The sequence below is a fragment of the Lampris incognitus genome, chromosome 3, assembly GCF_029633865.1.
Source record: "Lampris incognitus isolate fLamInc1 chromosome 3, fLamInc1.hap2, whole genome shotgun sequence".
NCBI classification, from domain to species: Eukaryota; Metazoa; Chordata; class Actinopteri; order Lampriformes; family Lampridae; genus Lampris; species Lampris incognitus.
Window position 1 is genome coordinate 72,969,253 of NC_079213.1, and position 22,867 is coordinate 72,992,119.

The 22,867-nt window shown below is 42.7% G+C and overlaps 2 protein-coding genes across 7 annotated transcripts in view; one reads left to right on the forward strand and one right to left on the reverse strand.

Moving 5' to 3' along the window:
* Window positions 1–395: 395 nt before the first annotated feature.
* Window positions 396–19,590, reverse strand: cyldl (cylindromatosis (turban tumor syndrome), like). 6 transcript variants are annotated; one of them, XM_056275580.1, is made up of 15 exons: window positions 19,482–19,590; window positions 18,356–18,791; window positions 17,725–18,003; window positions 17,446–17,527; window positions 17,199–17,365; window positions 16,392–16,530; window positions 4,523–4,664; window positions 4,317–4,427; window positions 4,076–4,167; window positions 3,925–3,988; window positions 3,494–3,626; window positions 3,025–3,133; window positions 2,772–2,890; window positions 2,398–2,611; window positions 396–2,295 (listed from the first exon to the last, which is right to left on the reverse strand). In XM_056275580.1, the coding sequence occupies exons 2-15, from the start codon at window positions 18,788–18,790 to the stop codon at window positions 2,111–2,113; spliced, it is 2,271 nt and encodes a 756-aa protein (XP_056131555.1). In that variant the 5' UTR covers window position 18,791; window positions 19,482–19,590; the 3' UTR covers window positions 396–2,110. The 6 variants fall into 6 exon arrangements, with proteins under 6 accessions (XP_056131555.1, XP_056131560.1, XP_056131556.1 ...); XM_056275585.1 differs by having other exon boundaries at window positions 18,356–18,794; window positions 19,512–19,563; XM_056275581.1 differs by having other exon boundaries at window positions 18,356–18,794; window positions 19,482–19,533.
* A 1,067-nt stretch (window positions 19,591–20,657) lies between these two features.
* zc3h3 (zinc finger CCCH-type containing 3) overlaps window positions 20,658–22,867 on the forward strand; it is a 74,098-nt gene continuing 71,888 nt past the window's right edge. Inside the window, exons 1-2 of the mRNA XM_056275579.1 lie at window positions 20,658–20,721; window positions 21,064–22,573. Coding sequence (XP_056131554.1) covers window positions 20,676–20,721; window positions 21,064–22,573 — 1,556 coding nt within the window. The 5' untranslated portion in view covers window positions 20,658–20,675. The remainder of the gene's footprint in view (window positions 20,722–21,063; window positions 22,574–22,867) is intronic.

Genomic DNA, 22,867 nt, shown 5'->3' on the forward strand with positions numbered 1-22,867 from the left:
CGACAGGGACACATACCCACATCCGGTTCCCCCTCCACCCCACCCAACCCCACCCCACAGACACAGCCAATTGTGTCTATAGGGACGCCCAACCAAACTGGAGGTAAGGTAACACGGGAATTCAAACAGCCAATCCCCGTCTTGGTAGGCAACGGAATAGAACACCACGCCACCCGGACGCCTTACCATTTCATGTCTGAGTGTAACACAGTAGTGTTTGCTTGTGTGGAAACAGATCAGATCCCTCTGGACTAAGGTTTACATTCAGTGTTGTGGAAAGTGCTAGCTAATCTACAAAGCCTGCTTTAGATTACTCCCTGTGATGTGGTTGTTAATAAAAGGATGTGTAAACATTATAAGGCAAACAACCACCAATTAAAGTAGAAAATCTTTATTTTCAGAAAACATTTTTCCACAAGAATTTACATTCTTAAACTTTGCATCAATTTAATATCATTATGATATACCACCAATATGAATCTATGTCAGCTTCGGTGGCAGAAAAGTCTTATGGTAGAACGCCAGCCAAACCCACAGCTGGAGGCTGGAATTTTGCATCAGCAGGTTCGTCTATTTCATCTGATGTCTACATCTATGGGCTTTATGGTCAATGACCAAGTAATGTATGAAAAGAAGAAAACTATCAACTCAAAAACCCCCCAAGGGCTGGCACCTGACTTCTACATCTACTAGCTATACCATCGCTGCCGAAGTGCCCTTGAGCAACAAACAACCTGTTCTCTCAAACGATAATCCTGCCCACTCTCATCTTTGAAACAATGCATTTGTGTGGCAATTTGAGATAAAGGGAAACAAACATTTCAATGTCTATGTACACTTACAATATGTAAAATTAGCCAATAAAGTGGATCTTTTTCAAAAGGAACTAAACCAAATTAGAGTAATGTGACTTTATCCACTATATCCACAGTGTCTGTTTCAAAAGACAATAAAAAAATACTCAAATTATTTTGTAGTGACTGTTTCCCTCACTTGTGCTCGTTCAAGTGACAAATCACATCAGTCATTTATTTTACTCAGTCTGTGAATCAAAATGTGGTAGAATTTCATCAGAAACCATAGATCCGAAAATAGAACAGGTCACAGATTTAGCACATGATAACATTCACGCTAAAGCATAATTATTTTAGTGCAATTTCCCCAGGAATATGTAAAATTTCATAATTACGAAAGAATGAAAAAGGTATGAATTAAAGCGAACTACAGATTTCAACCACAAAACACACCCAAAAATTAAGACGATTTCATATCATGACCACACTTTCCCTGAGACAAAGGAATTCTACAGTAACTGGAACATCTACAGCTCCCAATTCAGGCACTACCCCAAACCCAAACTTGTCAGCAGACATTAAGGTGCATTGGTGATCTGATTAAGAAAATTTAATGTAAATTTTAGTAGCGAAAACATTTCAGCATGTCACTAAACAAAAACTGTCACACTCTTACAAGACTTCACCCATCTCCATTATGCATATGTGTCCATTTTGGCATGACAAACCATTTTTCTCTGAGATAAAAATGGCATGACTACCATAAAATAAATCTATTTTATCTTATCAATTTATTTAAATAGCAGAGCGCAATTTCCCTACAATATCATCAATAAAGTATCTCAAATAAAATAAATTTATCTAATGAAGGGAAAACACTGAAGCATTGAAAGAAAACAAAAGTGCATTTTTTTAGATTATAGTGCAAAGTACTGTTTATCTATTATCAATGTGCCAGTGATATTTTTTTTCTCTTGTCAGATTACACCTGAAAATGTATGAGCAATTAACGTGTCAGTTGCCACGAGATACCCCTCTATATACAATGTAGGAAACTTCCATGAAACAGCTATAATTTTAAATACAAGTACAAATACAAAGAAACTTTGCAATGTCATTGGCAAAATTCAAACAGCAGAAAAGTCTGGACCAAAAATTCAGAATAAATGTATGTGAAATTTGCTTTTACTTTAACCATAAATACAATAACAGGATGTTAGACATATGGGGTACAAGGATAATGGATAGATATTGTATTTGTTCCCAGGTAAACTTAGCAATTAGTATGCAATGGTCTTTCCACTGTAATAATATCATCAGCGATAGAGGCACATACTAGTGCTTTGGTATAGATACATGTAGGCATCACAGAAGAGACGCTTGGCCACGCCTTTCATGTCACGAGGCACCTGATTGGCTAGCTCAACAGGGGACATTTCAAGGTACACACCCACCTCGGGGCAGGCCTGCACTTGAGGGATGTTAAAGCCGTCTTTCTCCCCTAAGGAAAAAAAAAAACTGGTGTGAGACAACTAGAAAAAAAAGAAGGACTATCACTGCCATATCCATATGACATAACAGCATACACAGGCAAATTACTGACCTTGCCTGTCGGCCATGCTGTCAAAGAAGATCCAGTCTTGGTTGTTTGGCCCGTGCTTGAGAAAAGAGACATAGTGGCTTGTTTCAATGCAGAGCACAGCAAACAGCTCCAATTTGTCTCTCGCCAGGACATGAGATACAGCGTGTCCCTGAAAACCCTGAGGAATCTCCAGGGCAGTGGTTTGATGAGACCGACGCTGGGGATGACAGTGCACCTGATGAAGGAGGAATGATGTTGTCACTAAATCAGAATCAGAAATACTTTATTCATCCCAAGGGGAAACTGGATAAATAGCTGTTCCTGGACAATCCTTGAAGTAATCAGTAGACTTAGTAAATTACTTTTGTGTATGTATTGTAAAATCCATGCCCAACCTGAGAAGAACAGGTTTTGCAGAACAGTTTGAATCCTGTCTGGCCAAAAACAGGTTCTTTAAAACAGTCCATACACTCTTCAGTGGCCAGCTGTCCACACAGCATACACTGTTGAGGACCTGAAAGACACACACACACACGTGTATATATATATATATATATATATATACACACACACACACACACACACATATGCACATAGACCAAGGCAAATACAATATGCAGGGCATGTTTCTGTGCGTCTTTGCAATACCTTCTGAAAGGAGGTCAGTAATGTCAAGCTCTAGAGAGGGAACAATCTTCTCAAACATCTTGAATTTCTTCCCAAAGCGAGGCATTTGGAGGATGAGGCATGATGGCACCTGAAAATAGAATTGATTCAAAACTGAACAACATAAACTACATGAAGTAAAGAACAACAAAATTGCCATTCCACAAGGCAAATGATTTGCATATAAAATTGACTAACAGCACCATCTGCAGGAAAATCAACACTATATCGCCAGTCACTAGGCATTTTTGGTATTGATGAATTAACTTTATCTCAGCTCACTAAACCAACAATGTAAGTGGAAAGTGCCAGTTTTTATAGAGCAATTGTTTCATGCTTAATCATTTCCGTTCAGTTTCTATAAATAGAGGTAAGAGCTGAATGTGAATTGATCCGGACATTTATAAACATTACGGTATGTACAGTCAAACAGCAAGCTGGGTTCTCCCACCTCAGCCAGTTTGAGTCCTGCATTGTGGAATGAGTGCTCTATTAACTGCTGGACAGTCGGAAGAATTAGACTGTGGTTTTGATCCAGGAAGATCTGGTAGTAAAAGCTCTCCTGTACTTTACCACCTGCTGATCTGAAGGGGTGTGGGTATTAGATGCACAGCTGAACACCTTAGAAGCAATAATTGAGTTTTTACAATAAAGCAAGTTTCCAAAATCAACACAATTTTGTTATGTGATGGAAAACATCCATTAATAATCCTAATTAAGATTTGTAATGAGACCTGTCATGTCACTTAGCTAAAATGTCCAAATTACCAACATGCTCTATTAGACTTTGATTTATTTGTTTTACAAAATTAGTAAAATCACAGATTGAATGCAGAGAGCTGGCATTTAGGCAACCAGAGACTGGTATAGATGTCAAAGTACAATTTGAGGAGAGGGTCCAAAGTGAGAATGTGGTGCATGATGACAGTGAGGAACTCCTCTGGATCTGAAAGACAACAGTCACATGCGGTTACAAACTGTAATCCAGCCAAAACCTTGTTACATTGCAGCTGCCACTTTGTCAAAAACACACCTTTTTCATCAGTGGTGAAGGAGTTGCTATAGCCATGTTCCTGGAGCTGCTGCCGAAGCTTCATAATGTGCCTTCCTTCCACAAAGCCCTTACTACATATTGAATCACAATGCATGCGCACACACACACACACACACACACACACACACACACACACACACACACACACACACACACACAATTTACAAATGCAACCCTAAAAAAAACCCCCAAAAACCTCGTAACTAATGGAGGCACGCACCTGCGGAGAGGGTTCACAATATCATGGAGCAATGTGTTCTGAATTGGGGCATCTCGAGACTCTGTCGATTTAAACAGGAGGGAGTCCAGAACAGAAGTGCAAGAAAACAAACTGCAAAAATGGAAGGGCAAAACAGAGTTTCAACAACAAATCACATTTTAAGTTAATATTGGACATCATCTTGATACTACAGGTACGTTCCTAACCTGAAGAGGGCAGCATCCATATAGCAGGAGTTACAGTGGCCTTGGATTCCCTTCATTCGTCCTATTAGAACCTGCTTAACTTGCTCTGAGCTGATAGGAGCAACACTTTCCAGCTTCTTTGCACTGTGTTCTCTCCCCCATTCTGATAAAACAACACGCAAACACACAAACAGGGGGCAAAAACATACACATGTTAATTTAGAAAAGACACAGATGCATAGACATTCGGTCATTTAACCCTCTCACCGAGAGTTTTCCCCATACAGACTATAATTAGGCCCCGGGCCTCTTGTCCAAACGACATATCTAACGGCAGAAACAACAACAGCCTAATATTTGGAGCAAATACCTGCAATTTATGTTCCATTTGCTGTATTCCTGTTTCTTTTCACTCTGCTTTGACACCAAACAATTTTGGCCTTTTGAATGTGAGATGTCTTGGTAATAAGTTGTTTTTCATTAATGATTTTGTTGTTTCTAATAAACTAGACTTTCTTTATGATTACTGAGACATAGCTGTCCCCAGGGGCCCGGTTTCCCTGACAGAGGCTAGGCATCCTGATTTTGTATATTTTCATATTCCCAGGCCCTCTGGAAGAGGGGGTGGCCTAGCTGTTTTTTTAGAAGTTAGCTCTTAAATGCCATCCTGTTTTGGTAATTTATGTCCTTTGAGGTTTGAAGTTTCTTAAACACTGGCCCTCCCTCTTTACTCTGCATTTTAACTAACAGGCCCCCTAATTCAGTTAGTTTTATTTCTGAGTTTGCTGACCTTCTATCTATTGTCATAAATAAATATGACAGGGTGCTTATTCTTGGTGATTTTAATATTCATGTATGTTGTCTTTCCCATTCCCGTACTTCACATTTTTTAGATCTTATAGCTTAATCTTATTCAATCTGTTAAAGGGGCCACACATTCCAAAGGCCACATCTTAGACCTTGTACTCTCATCTGGTTTCTCTCAAGTGTCTTAATCTGGTGGATATGCTTGTAACTGACCATATAGCTGTTGTTTTTAAAGTTCCACTATTTATAGTCTTTATCCTAAAACACGCCCCCACATTCTTAATCCTGGTTCTGCAGGTAAATTCTGTGATGCTTTTAATTCATCATCCATTAATTCCACTATATCCCCTCTCAATCCAGATGCACTGTTAAATTCATTCAATGATCAGTGCCTATCCATCCTTGGACCAAATTGCAGTCTAAAACTAGGAAACAAAAATCAAATAAGCGCACCCGGCTGAACAATCACACACGAGCCCTTAAAAGACTATAGAAAATCTGAATGACAATGGAAGGTCAACAAGTCCGAAATAGCACGACACCCTTAAAAACAATGCAGAAAGCCATTAAGGATCCGAGATCAGCTTACTTCTCTGAATTGATATCTAGAAATAACGACAATCTTAAAGTTCTCTTTAGGGTAATTGATTCTGTTGTTAATGGTCCCTACACTTCTTTTTCTGAGCCTGATGTTGAGCAACCCAAAAAAATGTTCGCTCATTTTGTAAATAAGGTTGAGAATAGCAGCTCCCAAATCCAGTCTGACCCTTGCATTCTTTCCATTCCCTATGTTAATTATGTCTCTTTTACCCAGTTTCAACCAATTACAATTTCAGTGTTAGAGTGCAGTCTCCCATATGAACTCCTCCCCCTGCATCTTAAGACAACATCCTCACTAAGCTGCTCAAGGAAGTATTTTCCACTGTTAGCCCTGTTATTTTGCAAATTTTCATTAATTCTTATAAGAATTTGGACGATAATGGGGTCCAGGATGACGTCACCCCTTTGGCAAATGTTTTATGTCTAAAATACTAAAAGAGTACAAATGTTTCTTTTGACGGCACAAACGGATCACAAATGAGCAAGACCAGTTTTGAATGATTTGGACAATAATGGGGTGCAGAGTGAAGTCACTGCCTATGAATACAATGCTTAATATCTGAAAAAGCATTAGAGCACAAAAGTTTCTTTTAACAGCACAAACGGGCACAATCCAAGCACAAATGAACGAGACCAGTTTTGAATGATTTGGACGATAATGGGGTGCAGAGGGACGTCACTGCCTATAAAATATAATGCTTAATATCAGGCCCATAGCCAGAAACATATTTTTTGGGGGGGGGGGGGTCGGGCAACACTGCCGAAAGCTACCGGTAAATAAAATTCCCACACTGTATACTATAGCCTAATACCCAACCGTACGGTAAATGTCAACGTATTAATGGCCCATAGATAATAATCAATGCATTAATAAATAAAAGTGGGTCTTACCTTATAAAAGCAGGTCCAGTCGTCTTTTTTGTCTGCAAAAGATGTCCAGTACCTCTTCCGGCATCACCACAATGTCTCTGTGCTCCGAGAGCAATGTCAGTCCATTAAGCCGTCTTTCCGTCATTGTACTGCGCATTTTGTCCTTGATCCTCCCCAGACGGGAAAAACTTCTCTCGACATGGGCACTGGTGACAGGAAGCGTGGTCAAAACGCGGAGAAGCTTGAAGATGCTTGGAAACAACTCACTGTTACAGGCATTTAATGCCTCAATGGCATTTTGTGGAACATACGTTGCATCTTTCCATTTATCCCACCAGGTGTCAATTTCTGACTTTACAACTTCCAGATGCGGTGACACTTCATCAGGATACAGATTGGAGAGCGCTTGAGCTGAGCTGTCGTTCAGCATGCTGACCTTAGATGGCAGTAAGGAGCAGAGGTTGGCGATCACATTTCTGTGTTTGCTGAAGCGTTCCTTCATCTGTGATGAATAAAAGTCAAGCATGACTATGAAAAGCTTTTGCCGGTAGTGATTTTCACAGGCCTTCAATGGATCCTCATTGCAGTCCATGCCTCTTCGTGGTCGAAATTCAACCCCATACTTGGCTGCTTGGGAAGAGGTCTTTTGGAAAATCTGCCTGAACTCCATCTCAGAGTTAGCCCTCATCTCATCTACCTGCTTAATAACAGCATCAGCAGCTGAAACGCAACTCACCAAGTCACAATTTTCCTTCTGAATGAAGGTGGACAGGTGGTAGGTTTTTGCAAGCATCTTCTCACTCACATTCATGGACAGCATGAATTCTGCATTGTCAATTGAATTAAAGAGCTGAGTGGCTTTGACAGATGTGTCTCCTGTGAAGGTTTCACTGATTTTCTGCAGGCTGGATCGCACAGGGTCTAAAAGCTCGTTGAATGTAAATATTGCGTCGTGGCGTTCGACCCATCTCGTTTCACACAACTTCGTCAGTCGCGTTTTCTTGCAGTTGGGTAAAAGACGCTCCGTCTCGTGTCGCAGACTGGCAGACCGCAAAGCCGAATCACGGAAAAAAGTGCAGATTTCCGAGACAATTCCAAAGCAATTTCGCACCATTTGTACAGTGCAGCACTTGTTTAGGACCAAATTCAAACTGTGGCTGGCACAGTGTACATAAACTGCTTGCTTGTGCTTCTTTGATTTTAGCTTGGGCACCATTTAAACGGACACTCATGGCAGATGCGCCGTCGTATCCCTGGCCACATAAAAACTGTAAATCAACGCCTGCATTTGTCAACTGACTTTCGATTGAATTGGTGATTGCCTCCCCGGTTAACTTCTCGATATCAACAAAGGACAAAAAATCCTCCCTGATGCTATATTGGCTGTCATGCTGGTTCACGTATCTGACACAGACAGAAAGCTGCTCCCGCCCTGAAACATCTTTCATTTCATCTGCCAACACAGCGAAACACCGCGCGGAGTTTACTTTCTGCACCAGTTTGTTTGTTATCACATCTCCAATTATGCTGATTATTTCATTTTGTACATCAGGACTGCAGTAGCTAGCGTTTGCTGCACATTTACTCAAGTGTTGTAACAGTACTGTGTCGCCAGATGTAGCCCTAAACCTGAGTAAAGCCCTGAAATTTCCGTCATTGTGAGTTGGCTCATTCAATGTCACTGGTCCTGAATCAATATCACCTCTCAGGGCGAGTTCTTGGCGACCGCAAAAAATCAACGTTGCAATGATGCTTTTGAGTTTTTCTCTGTTTTCTTGGACTCGCTTTTTTCTCTCAGAATCTAGCCTCAGTGAAATTGCATCCATTTTACTGTTGAGAACCATTTGGAAATTGTCCGCTTTCAAACATGCATCCTTGTGATATGCCTTTTGTGCATGGTCTTTGAACGTCTCTAAAGCATGTTTCCAGTCTGAGAAGTGGACATTAATTAGCTTGCCAGCTTTTCTGTGCCCTCCCTTGCCCACATGCTCGACTGCAAACGCAACACAGTGCTTACAAAAACAACCGTCGGACCTTGTTGAGTATATTAGCCAGCTAAACTGGTCAATCCAATGACGTTGGAAACGTAGTTTACCTCCTAGTTTTGTAGGGAATGTTTGTCCGATATTGGCCGTCCAGTCCAGTGAGTATATTTCTCTTCTCTGTTCGTCTGATATTTTCCCACCAATATAATCCACAAAGTCGTGTGAAAACGTTTCCGAGGTAGAGGACGGCGGGTCTGCTAACTCTGGCTCCGTTTCCGAGGAGGGCAGTGGGTCTGCTAACACTTGCTCCGGAAAATCGGTAACGTTAGTGACCAGATCACCTGTAATGTTCTTTTTTTTTTTTGAGTCGGGACACGTTGAAACAAAAAAAAAAATCACTGATTTTACGAATATTAACTTCACTGCTCTTGCCTGATTTACAGGTAGCTTTCGGCGGCTCCATTGCTTTTGAAAAGCAAACTATAGATCGACCATTTAGCTAGCATAACCAGTGGCAGGTTGCTTAGCTGACTCGTCAGACCCCTGAGTCAATCAAAAGCGTGTGATTTTATTTGTTTTACGAAACAGACCAATAAGATACATCATGTTTGGAAACAAATTAACTGACAGGTTTAACACCTGTCAGTCACGATATATGCAGTGTATGAGTAGGTTAGAGGGGTGGTGACAAATAATCAAAACGATAACTAAATAATTATTGGTGCCATTTCAGACGGGCCGTGGGGTTTTGGGGGGGGGGGGTTTCAGACACGAAAACCACCTACCTGGCTACGTGCCTGCTTAATATCTCAAAAACCATTACAGCACAAACATAGTTTTTGCGGCATAAATCAGCACAAACAAATGATAATATTTCTATTCATGTTCTGATTACATGGGGTGCCAACTTCACGGAGGTACTCTCAAGTCATGCTCAATGTTGAGCTTAAGAGCTGTACTTTTTTTTAAGTGATGCAACAGCAGAAAAGCCCATCTCACAGAGATAGGATGTGGCAAAGGGAAGCAGAATGCCCACAACCCTCTGTCCTATGAATGGATACTCCCTCTCCACACCAAGCCAGAATTAAAGTCAAAAATTTTGTTCAGTCATGTTTTCGCCAGCTCAAGATAATCTCTAAAATTAGGTCATTGTTATCAATTGTTGATCGACAAAAAATTGTACATGCTTTTATCAATTCACAGCTTGATTTTTGCAACACACTTTACTTAGGTATCAGCCAAAGCTCCCTCCACTGTCTCCACTTGGTGCAAAATGCTGCTGCTTAACTCATTACCAGGACAAAGAGGCATAACCGCATCACCCCTGTGCTTGCCTCCCTACACTGGCTCCCTGTTAGATTTCTAATACCCCTTTCACACTGGCCAAAAAAGCCCGCTAACATCCACCTTTTTACATTGACCAAAGGTGGACATTAGTGGGTTTTTCGCAGGTTTTTTGGCCAGTGTGAAAACAGCTTAATTGATTTAAAAATTTTACTGCTAATTTTTAAGGCCTTAAACGGTCTTGCCCCTAAATACATCTCTGATTTATTGACCTGGCATGTGCCCTCTCAACCATTAAGATCTGCAGAATCTCAGGCAGATTCATCAGGCCAAGAAGGAAGCCTACAGGAGTGGAGATAGGATCCAGTACAACAAAGCAAGAAATACACTCATAAAAAGGAGATCAGAGTGGCAAAAAGGTGCTACTCTGAAAAGTTTAAAAACAGGTTTTCTGCCAAAGACCTAGCATCAGTCTGGAGAGATTTTAAAGACATTATCAACTACAGGAGACCATCCCCCCACACTGCAGGAAACCATCACCACCAGCACACTGCTTGGCATCCTCCTCATCATATTCTTCATATATTTTATAATTCCATTATAATTCTGTTATCCTCTTTCAATATTGTATTCTGTAAATTGTGTAAACACAACATCTACTGCTTGTTGTCCATCTTGGGAGAGAGATTCCTCCCTCTGTTCCTCTCCCTGAGGTTTCTTCCCCATTTTTTTCTCCCTGTTAAAGGATTACTTTTTAGGGAGTTGTTCCTTATCCGATGCAAGGGTCTAAGGACAGGATGTTGTGCTGATGTAAAGCCCCCTGAGACAAATTTGTAATTTGTGATATTGGGCTATACAAATAAAATTTGACTTGACCATCAACTGGCTGATGATCTAAATGGGTTTTACTGCAGGTTTGAAAAGCAAACGTTCGCACCCATCACCCTCTCCTCACCCTCACACACAACCAACTGCAATCCCTGCCAGCCACTCCCCCCTCTCCACTGAACCCTCACCCACACTCAGGATCTGTGTTGAGGACATGTGCCAGCTCTTCCAGAGACAGAGGATCAGGAAGGCATCGGACCCAGATGGTGTGTCACCTTCCTGTATGAAAGTCTGTGCTGACCAGCTGGCCCCCATTTTCACACGTCTCCTCTTGCTTCAAGAGCTCCACTATCATCATGGTCCCCAAGAAACCCCGTATCACAGGATTAAATGACTACAGGCCAATTGCCCTAACGTCTGTGGTCATGAAGTCCTTCTACATACTCATATTGGCCCATTTGAAGGAAATCACAAACCCCCTGCTTGATCCTCTGCAGTTTGCCTACCAAGCAAACAGGTCAGTGGATGACACAGTCAACATGGGGTTGCACTACATCTTCCAACACCTCGACTCCCCAAGGACATGCGCAAGGGTCCTGTTTGTGAACTTCAGCTCAACTTTCAACATCATTATCCCTGCTATCCTCCACTCCAAACTCACTCGGCTCACTCTGCCAGCCCCTCATCTGCCAGTGGATTAAAAATTTCTTGAAAGACAAGAGGCAGCTGGTGAGACTGGGGGAAAAGAAAAAAAAAATCACATCCAGCACCCAGGCAATCAGCACTGGTGCCCCCCAGGTATGTGTGCTCTCCCCTCTACTTTTCTCTCTCTACACAAATGACTGCATCTCAGGTGACCCGTCTGTTAAACTCCTGGATGACACAACCATCATTGGTCTCATCCGGGATGGTGACAAGTCTGCACTATAGATGGGCAGTTGATCAGCTGGCCCTCTGGTGTGGCCATAACCTGGAGCTGAACACATTCAAAACAGTGGAGATGACAGCGGACTTCAGGAGGAGCACCCCCAACACTGACCCCCCCCCCCACCATACTCAACAGCACAGTATCTACAGTGAAAACCTACAGATTTCTGGGTTCTACAATCTCCCAGGACCTAAGGTGGGCATCCAACATAGACACAATAATCAAAAAGGCCCAGCAGAGGATGTTCTTTCTCCGCTAGCTCAAATTTCAACCTGCCTCAGGAATTGCTGATTAAGTTCGACACTGCAATAATCCAGTCTGTCCTCTGCACATCCATCACTGTCTGGTTTGGATCGGCCACCAAACAGGACAAGGACAGACTACCCAATTTCCCCTCGGGGATGAATAAAGTATTCTGATTCTGATACAACAGACAGTTAATTCTGCAGAGAAAATCATTGGTGCCAATCTGCCCTTCATTCAGGACTTATACACCTCCAGACTCAGGAAACAGGCAAGGCAGCATCACTGCAGACCCACCACACCCTGGTCACAACCTTTTCCAACTCCTCCCTTCTGGTAGACGCTACAGAGCACTGTACCCCAAAACAACCAGATATAAAAAGTGTTTTTTTTCCATGGGCTGTCATTCAAATGAACGCTTTACACTATCAAATAAATCCAACCATTTTGTATATACTATACTGTACTGTACATTGTACATATACTGGTATGCTGTCATGTCCATCTACCTCAGGCATGTATGCAAGTATCCTGCTAACATGTATTTCAACATCTCTGATATATTCTCTGCACCACTGCATTTTATTGTCTCTTACTTCGCCTGTTTATAGTCAATCCTTATGTATATATCTGAAAATTGTTGTGTTGTAATTTCATGTTAAGTACACTGAGAGCCACGACACTTGAGTCAAATTCCATGTAGTGCAAACCTACATGGCCAATAAACACGACGACGATTCTGAGATGAAGCCCTGCTGGTTATTCCCAGGTCACGGTTTGTCACAAAGGGTGATTGGGCTTTTGCTGTTAAGAGCCCCCACACTATGGAACTCTCCTACTGAACCCAAACACACCAAGTCTCTAGCTTGTTTTAAATCTCTTCTTAAAAACTTCTTTGTGAAAGTTCTTGGAAATGTTTGATATTTGTTTTTATTCATACTGTTTTTATTTTTATTCCTTTTTATTTAGTCTTATTCATTTAACCCAGCCACTGAGGATGCACTAGCCAGTGCATCCTTAGTGCTGGTCCCAAGCCCGGACAAATGGGGAGGGTTGTGTCAGGAAGGGCATCCGGCGTAAAATCTTTGCCAAATGAAATATGCGGATCTTAAATAAGTTGTATGTACCGGATCGGTTGAGGCCCGGGTTACCAACGACCGCCACCGGTACTGTTAACCAGCAGGGTGTCGGTGGAAACTATGCTACTGTTGGGCGAAGGAGAAGGAGAGGGGGAAAGCATGTCCAGAGGCAGCTAGAGAGGAGGAAGGGTAGGCATGTGGAGGTGAGAGTTGGAACTTTGAATGTTGGCACTATGACTGGTAAAGGGAGAGAGCTGGCTGACATGATGGAAAGAGGAAAGGTAGGCATACTGTGTGTGCAAGAGACCAGGTGGAAGGGGAGTAAGGTCAGGAGTATCGGAGGTGGGTTCAAACTCTTCTACCATGGTGTGAATGGGAGGAGAAATGGGGTAGGGGTAATTCTGAAGGAAGAGTATGTCAAGAGCGTGCTGGAGGTGAAGAGAGTGTCAGACAGAGTGATGAGTATGAAGCTGGAAATTGAAGGTTTACTGCTGAATGTTATCAGCGCATATGCCCCGCAAGTTGGGTGTGAGATGGATGAAAAAGAAGAATTCTGGAGTGAGTTGGACGACATGGTGGAGAAGGTACCCAAGGAGGAGAGAGTGGTGATTGGAGCGGACTTCAATGGACATGTTGGTGAAGGGAACAGAGGTGATGGGAAGGTATGGAGTCAAGAAGAGAAATGTAGAAGGACAGATGGTGGTCGATTTTGTGAAAAGGATGGAAATGGCTGTGGTAAATACATATTTCAAGAAGAGGGAGGAACACAGGGTGACGTACAAGAGTGGAGGAAAGTACACACAGGTGGACTATATCTTATGTAGAAGGCGCCATCTAAAAGGGGTTGGAGACTGCAAGGTGGTGACAGGGGAGAACGTAGCTAGGCAGCATCGGATGGTGGTCTGTAGGATGACTTTGGAGACCAAAAAGAGGAAGCGAGTGAAGACACAACCGAAGATCAAATGGTGGAAGTTGAAGAAGGAAGACTGTTGTGTGGAGTTCAGGCAGGAGTTAAGACAGGCACTGGGTGGTAGTGAAGAGTTGCCAGATGGCTGGACAACCACTGCAGAAATAGTGAGAGAGACAGCTTTGAAGGTACTTGGTGTGTCATCAGGAAAGAGGAAGGAAGACAAGGAGACTTGGTGGTGGAATGAGGAAGTACAGCAAATTATACAGAGGAAAAGGTTGGCAAAGAAGAAGTGGGATAGTAAGAGAGATGAAGAAAGTAGACAGGAGTACAAGGAGATGCAGCGTAAAGCAAAGAGAGAGGTGGCAAAGGCAAAGGAAAAGGCGTATGGTGAGTTGTATGACAGGTTAGACACTAAGGAAGGAGAAAAGGACTTGTCCCGATTGGCTAGACAGAGGGACCAAGCTGCAAAGGATGTGCAGCAAGTTAGGGCGATCAAGGATAGAGATGGAAATGTGCTGACAAGTGAGGAGAGTGTGCTAAGAAGGTGGAAGGAATACTTTGAGGGGCTGATGAATGAAGAAAATGAGAGAGAGAGAAGGTTGGATGATGTAGGGATAGTGAATCAGGAAGTTCAGTGGATTAACAAGGAGGAAGTGAGGGCAGCTATGAAGAGGATGAAGAGTGGAAAGGCAGTTGGTCCTGATGACATACCTGTGGAGGCATGGAGATGTTTAGGAGAGATGGCAGCGGAGTTTTTAACTAGATTGTTTAACACAATCCTGGAAAGTGAGAGGATGCCTGAGGAGTGGAGAAGAAGCATACTGGTACCGATTTTCAAGAACAAGGGCGATGTGCAGAACTGTAGCAACTACAGCGGTATAAAGTTGATCAGCCACAGCATGAAGATTTGGGAAAGAGTAATAGAAGCTAGGTTAAGAGGAGAGGTGATGATCAGCGAGCAGCAGTATGGTTTCATGCCACGAAAGAGCACCACAGATGCGCTGTTTGCTTTGAGAATGTTGATTGAGAAGTATAGAGAAGGCCAGAAAGAGTTGCATTGTGTCTTTGTAGATTTAGAGAAAGCTTATGACAGAGTGCCGAGAGAGGAGGTGTGGTATTGTATGAGGAAGTCAGGAGTTGCAGAGAAGTATGTAGGAGTGGTGCAGGATACGTATGAGGGAAGTGTGACAATGGTGAGGTGTGCGGTTGGAATGACAGATGGGTTCAAGGTGGAGGTCAGATTACATCAAGGATCAGCTCTGAGCCCTTTCTTGTTTGCAATGGTGATGGACAGGTTGACGGACAAGATCAGGCAGGAGTCTCCATGGACGATGATGTTCGCGGATGACATTGTGATCTGTAGCGAGAGTAGGGTGCAGGTTGAGGAGAGCCTGGAGAGGTGGAGGTATGCACTGGAGAGAAGAGGAATGAAAGTCAGTAGGAGCAAGACGGAATACCTATGCGTGAATGAGACAGAGGACAGTGGAATGGTCAGGATGCAAGGAGTGGAGGTGACAAAGGCATTTGAGTTTAAATACTTGGGGTCAACTGTCCAAAGTAACGGGGAGTGCAGTAGAGAGGTGAAAAAGAGAGTGCAGGCAGGGTGGAGTGGGTGGAGAAGTGTGTCAGGAGTGATTTGCGACAGAAGGGTACCAGCAAGAGTTAAAGGGAAAGTTTTCAAGATGGTTGTGAGACCAGCTATGTTATATGGTTTGGAGACAGTGGCACTGACGAAAAGACAGGAGGCGGAGCTGGAGGTGGCAGAGTTGAAGATGCTAAGATTTTCACTGGGAGTAACGAAGAAGGACAGGATTAGGAACGATTATATTAGAGGGACCGCTCAGGTTAGACGGTTTGGAGACAAAGCAAGAGAGGCAAGATTGAGATGGCTTGGACACGTGTGGAGGAGAGATGCTGAGTATATTGGGAGAAGGATGCTGAATATGGAGCTGCCAGGGAAGAGGAGAAGAGGAAGGCCAAAGAGGAGGTTTATGGATGTGGTGAGGGAAGACATGCAGGTGGCTGGTGTGACAGAGGAAGACGCAGAAGACAGGAAGAAATGGAAACGGATGATCCGCTGTGGCGACCCCTAACGGGAGCAGCCGAAAGTAGTAGTAGTACATTTAGTCTTATTCATTTATTGTTTTTACCTCCTCTGCTCGTGTCCTTTGGCCTTATTCTCACTTTTGCCTTGTCTGGTTTTTATTTATTTTGTGAAGCACTTTGCAACATTGTTAAGAAAAGTGCTATATAAATAAAGTTATTAATTATTATTATTATTATTATAAATGATGGCACATGTGCCAAAAGCAAATTGATCAGTCATATCCCTGCCTGGAATTTTTTGGAGTCTTACCAAAGTGTTTGGCTGATGTAGTCTGAAAACGTGAGTCAGGACGGCAGGACAACAACTTGAGGAAAAGTGCTTTACCAGAGGGACAGATGAAGAAACGCTCATTTTTAAAGGTGCCATCACTTACACCTTTGTTATCCTCCTGCAGAGATAAATGACATTAAAGACTAATGTGAAGAAATAGACCATGTAGTTTTCAAAAGAAAGGCCTCTGTAACAATCATTTGAAAATTCTTAGAACTTATTTGAAATATCACCTCACATCACACAGAGACAGTCTTATTTGTACTGGAGATAAGGTGCATAGGAAAACCCACCACGGACCCAAAGGATTCAGTTTTTCTCTTACACTGTATTCACATCAAAAGTGTCATGAGTGCCCGCAATCACTCTGGAAGCTAGCTGCTTGCTGCCAATGCTCTAGCAGTCATCAGCGAAGGGAGTGAAGGACTGGAGGACATCAAATATATTTGTGCCCAATAGACTATCAAGTTTGTTGTAGAGATATTAAAATGGGAAGAAATCCCCTTCTACACAGGCTGCTGCTTCAGGGTGTCATTGCTAATTTGCATTACGTTAAACACAGCTCAAATTCAAACAGTCTCTCTGGGCACTGCTCACTGCTGCCACAGCCTCAGCTGCTCCTCGTTGACAGCGCTCATTGAAAATGAATGACTGCTGACTGCTTTTGTTGCTCATGATGCTTTTAGTATGAATGTAGGGAAAAACTACATAAAAAATTTTAAATAAAAAAAAATGAAGGTATTGGCTTAGACAGGGGCCAATGATTGAGTCTAGAGTAGAGATTACCAACTCCAGTCCAGCCATGGTTTCTTCTCGACCAGGCACCTTGCCAATCCAGCGGATAATTCCATAAGCATTGCCTGTAGCCAAGGTCACCTCCACAAGAGAGTTCACACTCAGATCCATGTGATGAGTGTCAGTCAAGGGGCTATCAATTTCCTTGCAATATGGCCCTAAATTGAGTTTAAAGAGATAACTTTTAGTTAAGTCTGATACACACAGTAAATAGTCTCACTCGTAAAATTTTTCAAACCTGCATTTTGCTCTTCCTCCTTAAAACCAATGCTCAGGGGAACTTCAATCTCCCCTCCTTTCCTCCCGTCTTTATCTGTGTCCTGTGGGCATGAGGAAACAACAAAACATTTAACTGTATTGCAAACCACTAGCTTTTTATTGTAGATGAGTAATGAAAACACTTGATTATATTCCATGGTGACTTGAAGGATCCCCACTGAGAAACGGGACTGTTACAGTTCAACACTGATAAAACCAAACAACTTCAAGACACCACATCAGGTCATTCATTACTCACTGTGGAGCTGCGGCGATACTGATGTCCCACCTTCTCTGCCAGATCCATCCCCATTCTTTGGCTGACACTATCATAATCAGAAAAGCTCATTCTATCCCCTAAAGCCAGATGATCTGTTTGAGTCTGTGGAGTAGGCTGAAGAACTGAGGGTGACAAGGAACTAGGTACTGTGGGCCTGACTCTAGTGAACGGGACAAAAATGCCACAATTTTTCTTACAGGAGAATAAACTTTTACGGGCATATGTCCCGTCAGTTTGTCCCTTTCCTTTGTCTGGTCCCTGGAGGCAAAGAAGCATAGAAATCTCAGTCACTCTCATATCCCCAGTTCAAGATCTCGATGTATGAAAATCAACAGATTACTGTAAATCACAAAAAGAATATCATTTTACATTTAGAGTACCAAGGCATGTATGTCATTGAGAAGTTACTGGTTTTAGTTCCTGGACCAGCTGAGAAAAACTGGGAGGAAGAAGTGAACGACAGATGAGAACTCCTGGAGACAAGTCACTTAAACCCAGATTGTGCCACTATCAGTGGTGGACAGTAGGGGACACTTGATAACCCCTGGGGGTTATCATGAATAACCATTATCTGTATCATTCAATGACCACACATATTTAAATTGTCTACCTGCAATTCAATCCCAAAGAACACTCCTGGTATAGGACGAAAGATCTCTGACAGCTTCCCAATATAGCGGATGATCCCTCTCAGCTTCTCATTTCCTTGTTTGTTAGTAACTGTAACTGGGGTATTCACAATAAGCTCTAGAGCTTCTCTTAGAGTCACCTTCTCTTCAAACCATTTCAGCCTCTCAGAGTCCTCATCCAAAGCCTGCAGCAGATTAGCCTCATGTTCACTCACTTCCTCTATGTCATGAACCTCAATGTTATCATCCAAAGATGAGCCAATGCATATGACAGGCAATTTTGAGGGACATGCAGTTCTTCTTAATATGGATGCATATCTCAACTGGGGGATATAGCATAAACGGCCTGGTCTGAAACTGCCATGGAAGTCAGATTTCTTCGTTATGATGAAATACAGGTTCTCTTGCAACGCCATGCTGCTGAGAGAAAAGAAATGACGGCAGGACGTTTTATAAAAATTACACAGGCATAGTACATTTAGCGCGGCAAAAATAATACTTATATCAACATCTAGACACAGATTATGAATATTCACAATCCAGGTGAAGCACTTCCCAAAATCCCAAACATACACACACAGGCCCAGTTAGATGTAAGACAAATCCATGATACATACCTCAACACTAACATACGATCTTCAAAGCAATACAAAAGTTAAACAAAACGGAGAAAATGTTTAAGCTAGCATGTTACGTAGTTACAACGGCAACACAATCGGCACTTGAAGCAGTTTTACCTACCAAATTACGTCAGTTAGTAGACAATTAAAAAAAAGAAAACTAGTTCAAGACATTTCAAATAACGTCATGCTTACTTTCTGACAAAAGACCAGGAAATGTTTAACAAGCTACGTAATCTGAGCGGAGGCTATGCTTTTTCTGTTACGTTCGTCTCCAAGTTGGCTACCTGCTTTTCAACGTTTCACTTCCCCTTTCGTTTCATAAAGAAGCCATAAACGTCTCGTCATTAGCGAGAGCACTTTTAGCTTTAAGACTCCTACCAATTAAAAAGACATTGATGAATATGTCTTTACACGATACAAGCGACTCTGTACGTTAACGATGCAGTATGACATAAAAATGTACAAGTTTAAATGCATTACAAACCCTGCGACAACAAGCCCAGTGACAAATTACTTTTGGCCGAGGGCTTCTTTTTCTTCTTCTTCTCCTTTTCAATTTGTCGTCGTCGTCGTCGTCTTCTTCTTCGTCTTCTTCTTCTTCTCCTTCTTCTTCTTCTTGGCTTTATCCGAATGTTGCATTACCGCCATCTACTGAATTTAAACTAAACTCTCCACTGACGAAATAAATTCTTCCCACCCATTTCCCACTCTGATATCTACTACTACTACTACTACTACTACTACTTTCGGCTGCTCCCGTTAGGGGTCGCCACAGCGGATCATCCGTTTCCATCTTCCCCTGTCCTCTGCATCTTCCTCCGTCACAACCAGTCACCTGCATCCTCTCTCACCACATCCATAAACATCCTCTTTGGCCTTCCTCTTTTCCTCTTCTCTGGCAGCTCCATATTCAGCATCCTTCGCCCAGTATACCCATCATCTATCCTCCACATATGTCCAAGCCATCTCAATCTTACCTCTCTTGCTTTGTCACCAAACCATCCAACCTGAGCTGTCCCTCTAATATACTCGTTCTTAATCCGGTCCTTCCTCGTCACTCCCATGCGGCGAAATGTGAATGAAACTTCGCATTTCCCACTCTGCTATAATTTCTGAGGTTTCTGAGGTGCTAAGTCTCTCAACGGCTGCTGCACACCTTCTCCAGAGACTCCCACAACACCCAGACACCTCCTTGCTCCATCAACTATTATATCAATTCTCTCGGATTTTATTTCCCTTCTAGCAGTACAGTTAATTACCATTGCCAAAAGGCCAAAAACTTCAACTGATCCTTACAAAAGCAAAACTCAGCGTGCTTGCTGACTGACTTGAACTCCTTAGCAGCTTGTCTCACGTAACATTTCTTACCTTCTTCCTCATGATTCATTCTCTTCTTAGAATCTAACCTTGATTACTTCTGCCTCTCTTATTCTCTTTAGACATTTAGCCTCCCACGCTGCATGACTCCTTTTGCGAATAAGACGCTGGATCTTTTTCAGTTTCCTTCACCCCCCCAACACACACACACACACACACACACACACACACACACACACACACACGCTCTCATTTACAACGAGTGGTTTGGCCAAATTTGCCTTGTGATTGGACGTTTAAAACTACGTCATCCAAGAGCGTCTCTGTCGCTGTTGGATAACGAATAGTTTTCGACGTAAACATGGAAGAGAAAGAAGCACTCAAAAGGCAAATTGAACTTCTTCAGAGTAAGTTATCGTTGTATACCTTCGATGACGCCAGATTTGCGGCCAGTAGCTTACAAACTACTGTGTTAAGCCATGTCTATTTTAAGTATCCAGCTGTCATGTGGAGCAAAACGTCTTTGACCATCAGGGGAGCTAACTAACAGTTAGCAGTGACCATCGTTAGCGTTCGGTTGCATCAGTTATTCAGATTCATAGTTACACTGCTTTATTATGTTCATTTTTTCGTCCTCATAACGACACAACTGGTAATTGAAACAAAATAAGATGGTGTGACATGGTCGATGTTTTGTTGTTCGATTTTCAAGCTAATGTGTAAGTGAATCCCCCATTTGGAATTTCCAGATCTCATCAATAACCACAAGAGTGTCCATGGTAACAACCCTTCTGTTAGTGTGGACCAGTGGCGTCCAGCAAGATCACCTCCAGCCAGAGGTAGGGGGCAGAGCACCTCCTTTGTTTGTCCACAAAGCTCCAGAGGAGGATCTTATGCCTCTCAGCAACACAGAAAATGGAAGAAAACCTACTCTCTCAGTAACAGGGTCCCCCAGCCCTCTGCAAGACAGCCCTTAGCCTCTACCTCATCTTCTGACCCCTTATCTACTTCAGTAAAGACAACTTACACAATTCATGGTGCTTCACTACTCAGCCAGAATACCAAAAGCCCTGCCAGAGGAGACTCAGGCTGGACTGAAACTGACACTTTATCATCAGAAATTGCTGTTGGAGGGAAAGAGGGGCAGATTGGAATGATTTCAAAGGACAAGCCATCAACAGATGTTCTTAGAAAAACAGTTAGAAAAATTAATGAATCTTCACTTGAGGACAGAAATAGAGATTCAGTGTTGACAGGTGCTGGTGTGCCACAAGATGACTCCTACAGAAAGATCAGAGATTTTCAGCAGAGGGCTGATGGGATGCATAAAGTCCCATCAGGAAAGAAAGACAGTGGTTCTTCAAATCTTCCCTCTTCAGTAAAGACCAATTCCTTCACCAGGACACAGAGAATCAGTCAGTTACAGATCAAGCCACATTTGCCAGAGAAAAACATCTTTGAAACTAAACAGGCAATTACAATGGCAATGTCTGCTAACATCATAGATGGTAATTCCAACCCATCTGTTTCTGCACTGCCAAGTCCGTTGCAACCACAACATGTTAGCTCCATGTCTCAGCCCAGTCTAGCACAAGGGACTGCATGTCTTCTGAAAAAATCTAAATTCACTTGGGTGAAGACCCAGGATACAGGAACACTGGCACCTAGACAGACCAGATCCATCCCTCGATCTCCAGGGAGCATTGTTGCCCCAACATTGGTCTCAAATGCTGCCATTGGAGGCCCAGCCACAACCATCATCAACAGGAGAACCCCCAGCAAGAAGTTGCCGCGAAGGCTTAGTATAGTCACAGGAGCCCCTAAGACTTCAAAGTACACCTGGGTTTCCTCTTCTGCTGGAGGCCAAGTCAAACTGACTGGGAAACCACTGTCACCCAAAGGCCTGGCTCTTGCTCATAGAGCTTTGGAGAAGGGAAAAGCTGCCATGAAGCTTAAGCAAGCTAATATCCCTAAAACACGAAAGGCAATAGCATGCTCCTCCTCTACCACCATCTCTGTTAGTAGCCGCTACAGATGGAAGGCAGGGCAGAGTGTCTCTGCGGCAGTGGCACAAGGGTCCACATTGGCCAGTAATGGCTCTGCCTTCAACTGGACTTCAGAAAAAAGCTGTAGAGGAGTAAAGGGAGGGCTTGGTGTTCGCCCCTCCTCATCAACAGATTTTCCTATCCAGCCCTCCTCATCCCCTGGTGGATTCAAGCTACACAGCAGAATGAAGATCATCAGGAGGTCTGCTAGCAGGTGAGAAAAAGGAATATAATCTTGGGAAATTATTTGTTATTTTCTTCTAGACCTATTTCTTCACTATTAGATGATCAGTAGGTGGCAGCAAAGTATGACTTATTTCTTCAAAATGAGCCTTGCAAACTAATCTCTCTCTCTTGCGCTCTCTCTCATACTACATTTTATACATAAAATTTACCTCAATGTTTTAGGTTGAGGGTAATTCCATTCCTCAGTTCTGATTTAAGTCACATTCGAAACTATGATAAAATACCTAATGACTGCATATGCCTAACTAACACAAAACTATAT

Excerpts from the sequence above, each read along its gene's own strand:
- cyldl (XM_056275580.1), bottom strand. The coding sequence starts at position 18,790 with ATGGCGTTGCAAGAGAACCTGTATTTCATCATAACGAAGAAATCTGAC. Across the intron at positions 4,168-4,316 it reads ATTGTGAACCCTCTCCGCAG|TAAGGGCTTTGTGGAAGGAA; the intron begins GTGCGTGCCTCC and ends TTCAATATGTAG. Across the intron at positions 2,296-2,397 it reads CAGCATGGCCGACAGGCAAG|GGGAGAAAGACGGCTTTAAC; the intron begins GTCAGTAATTTG and ends TTTTTTCCTTAG.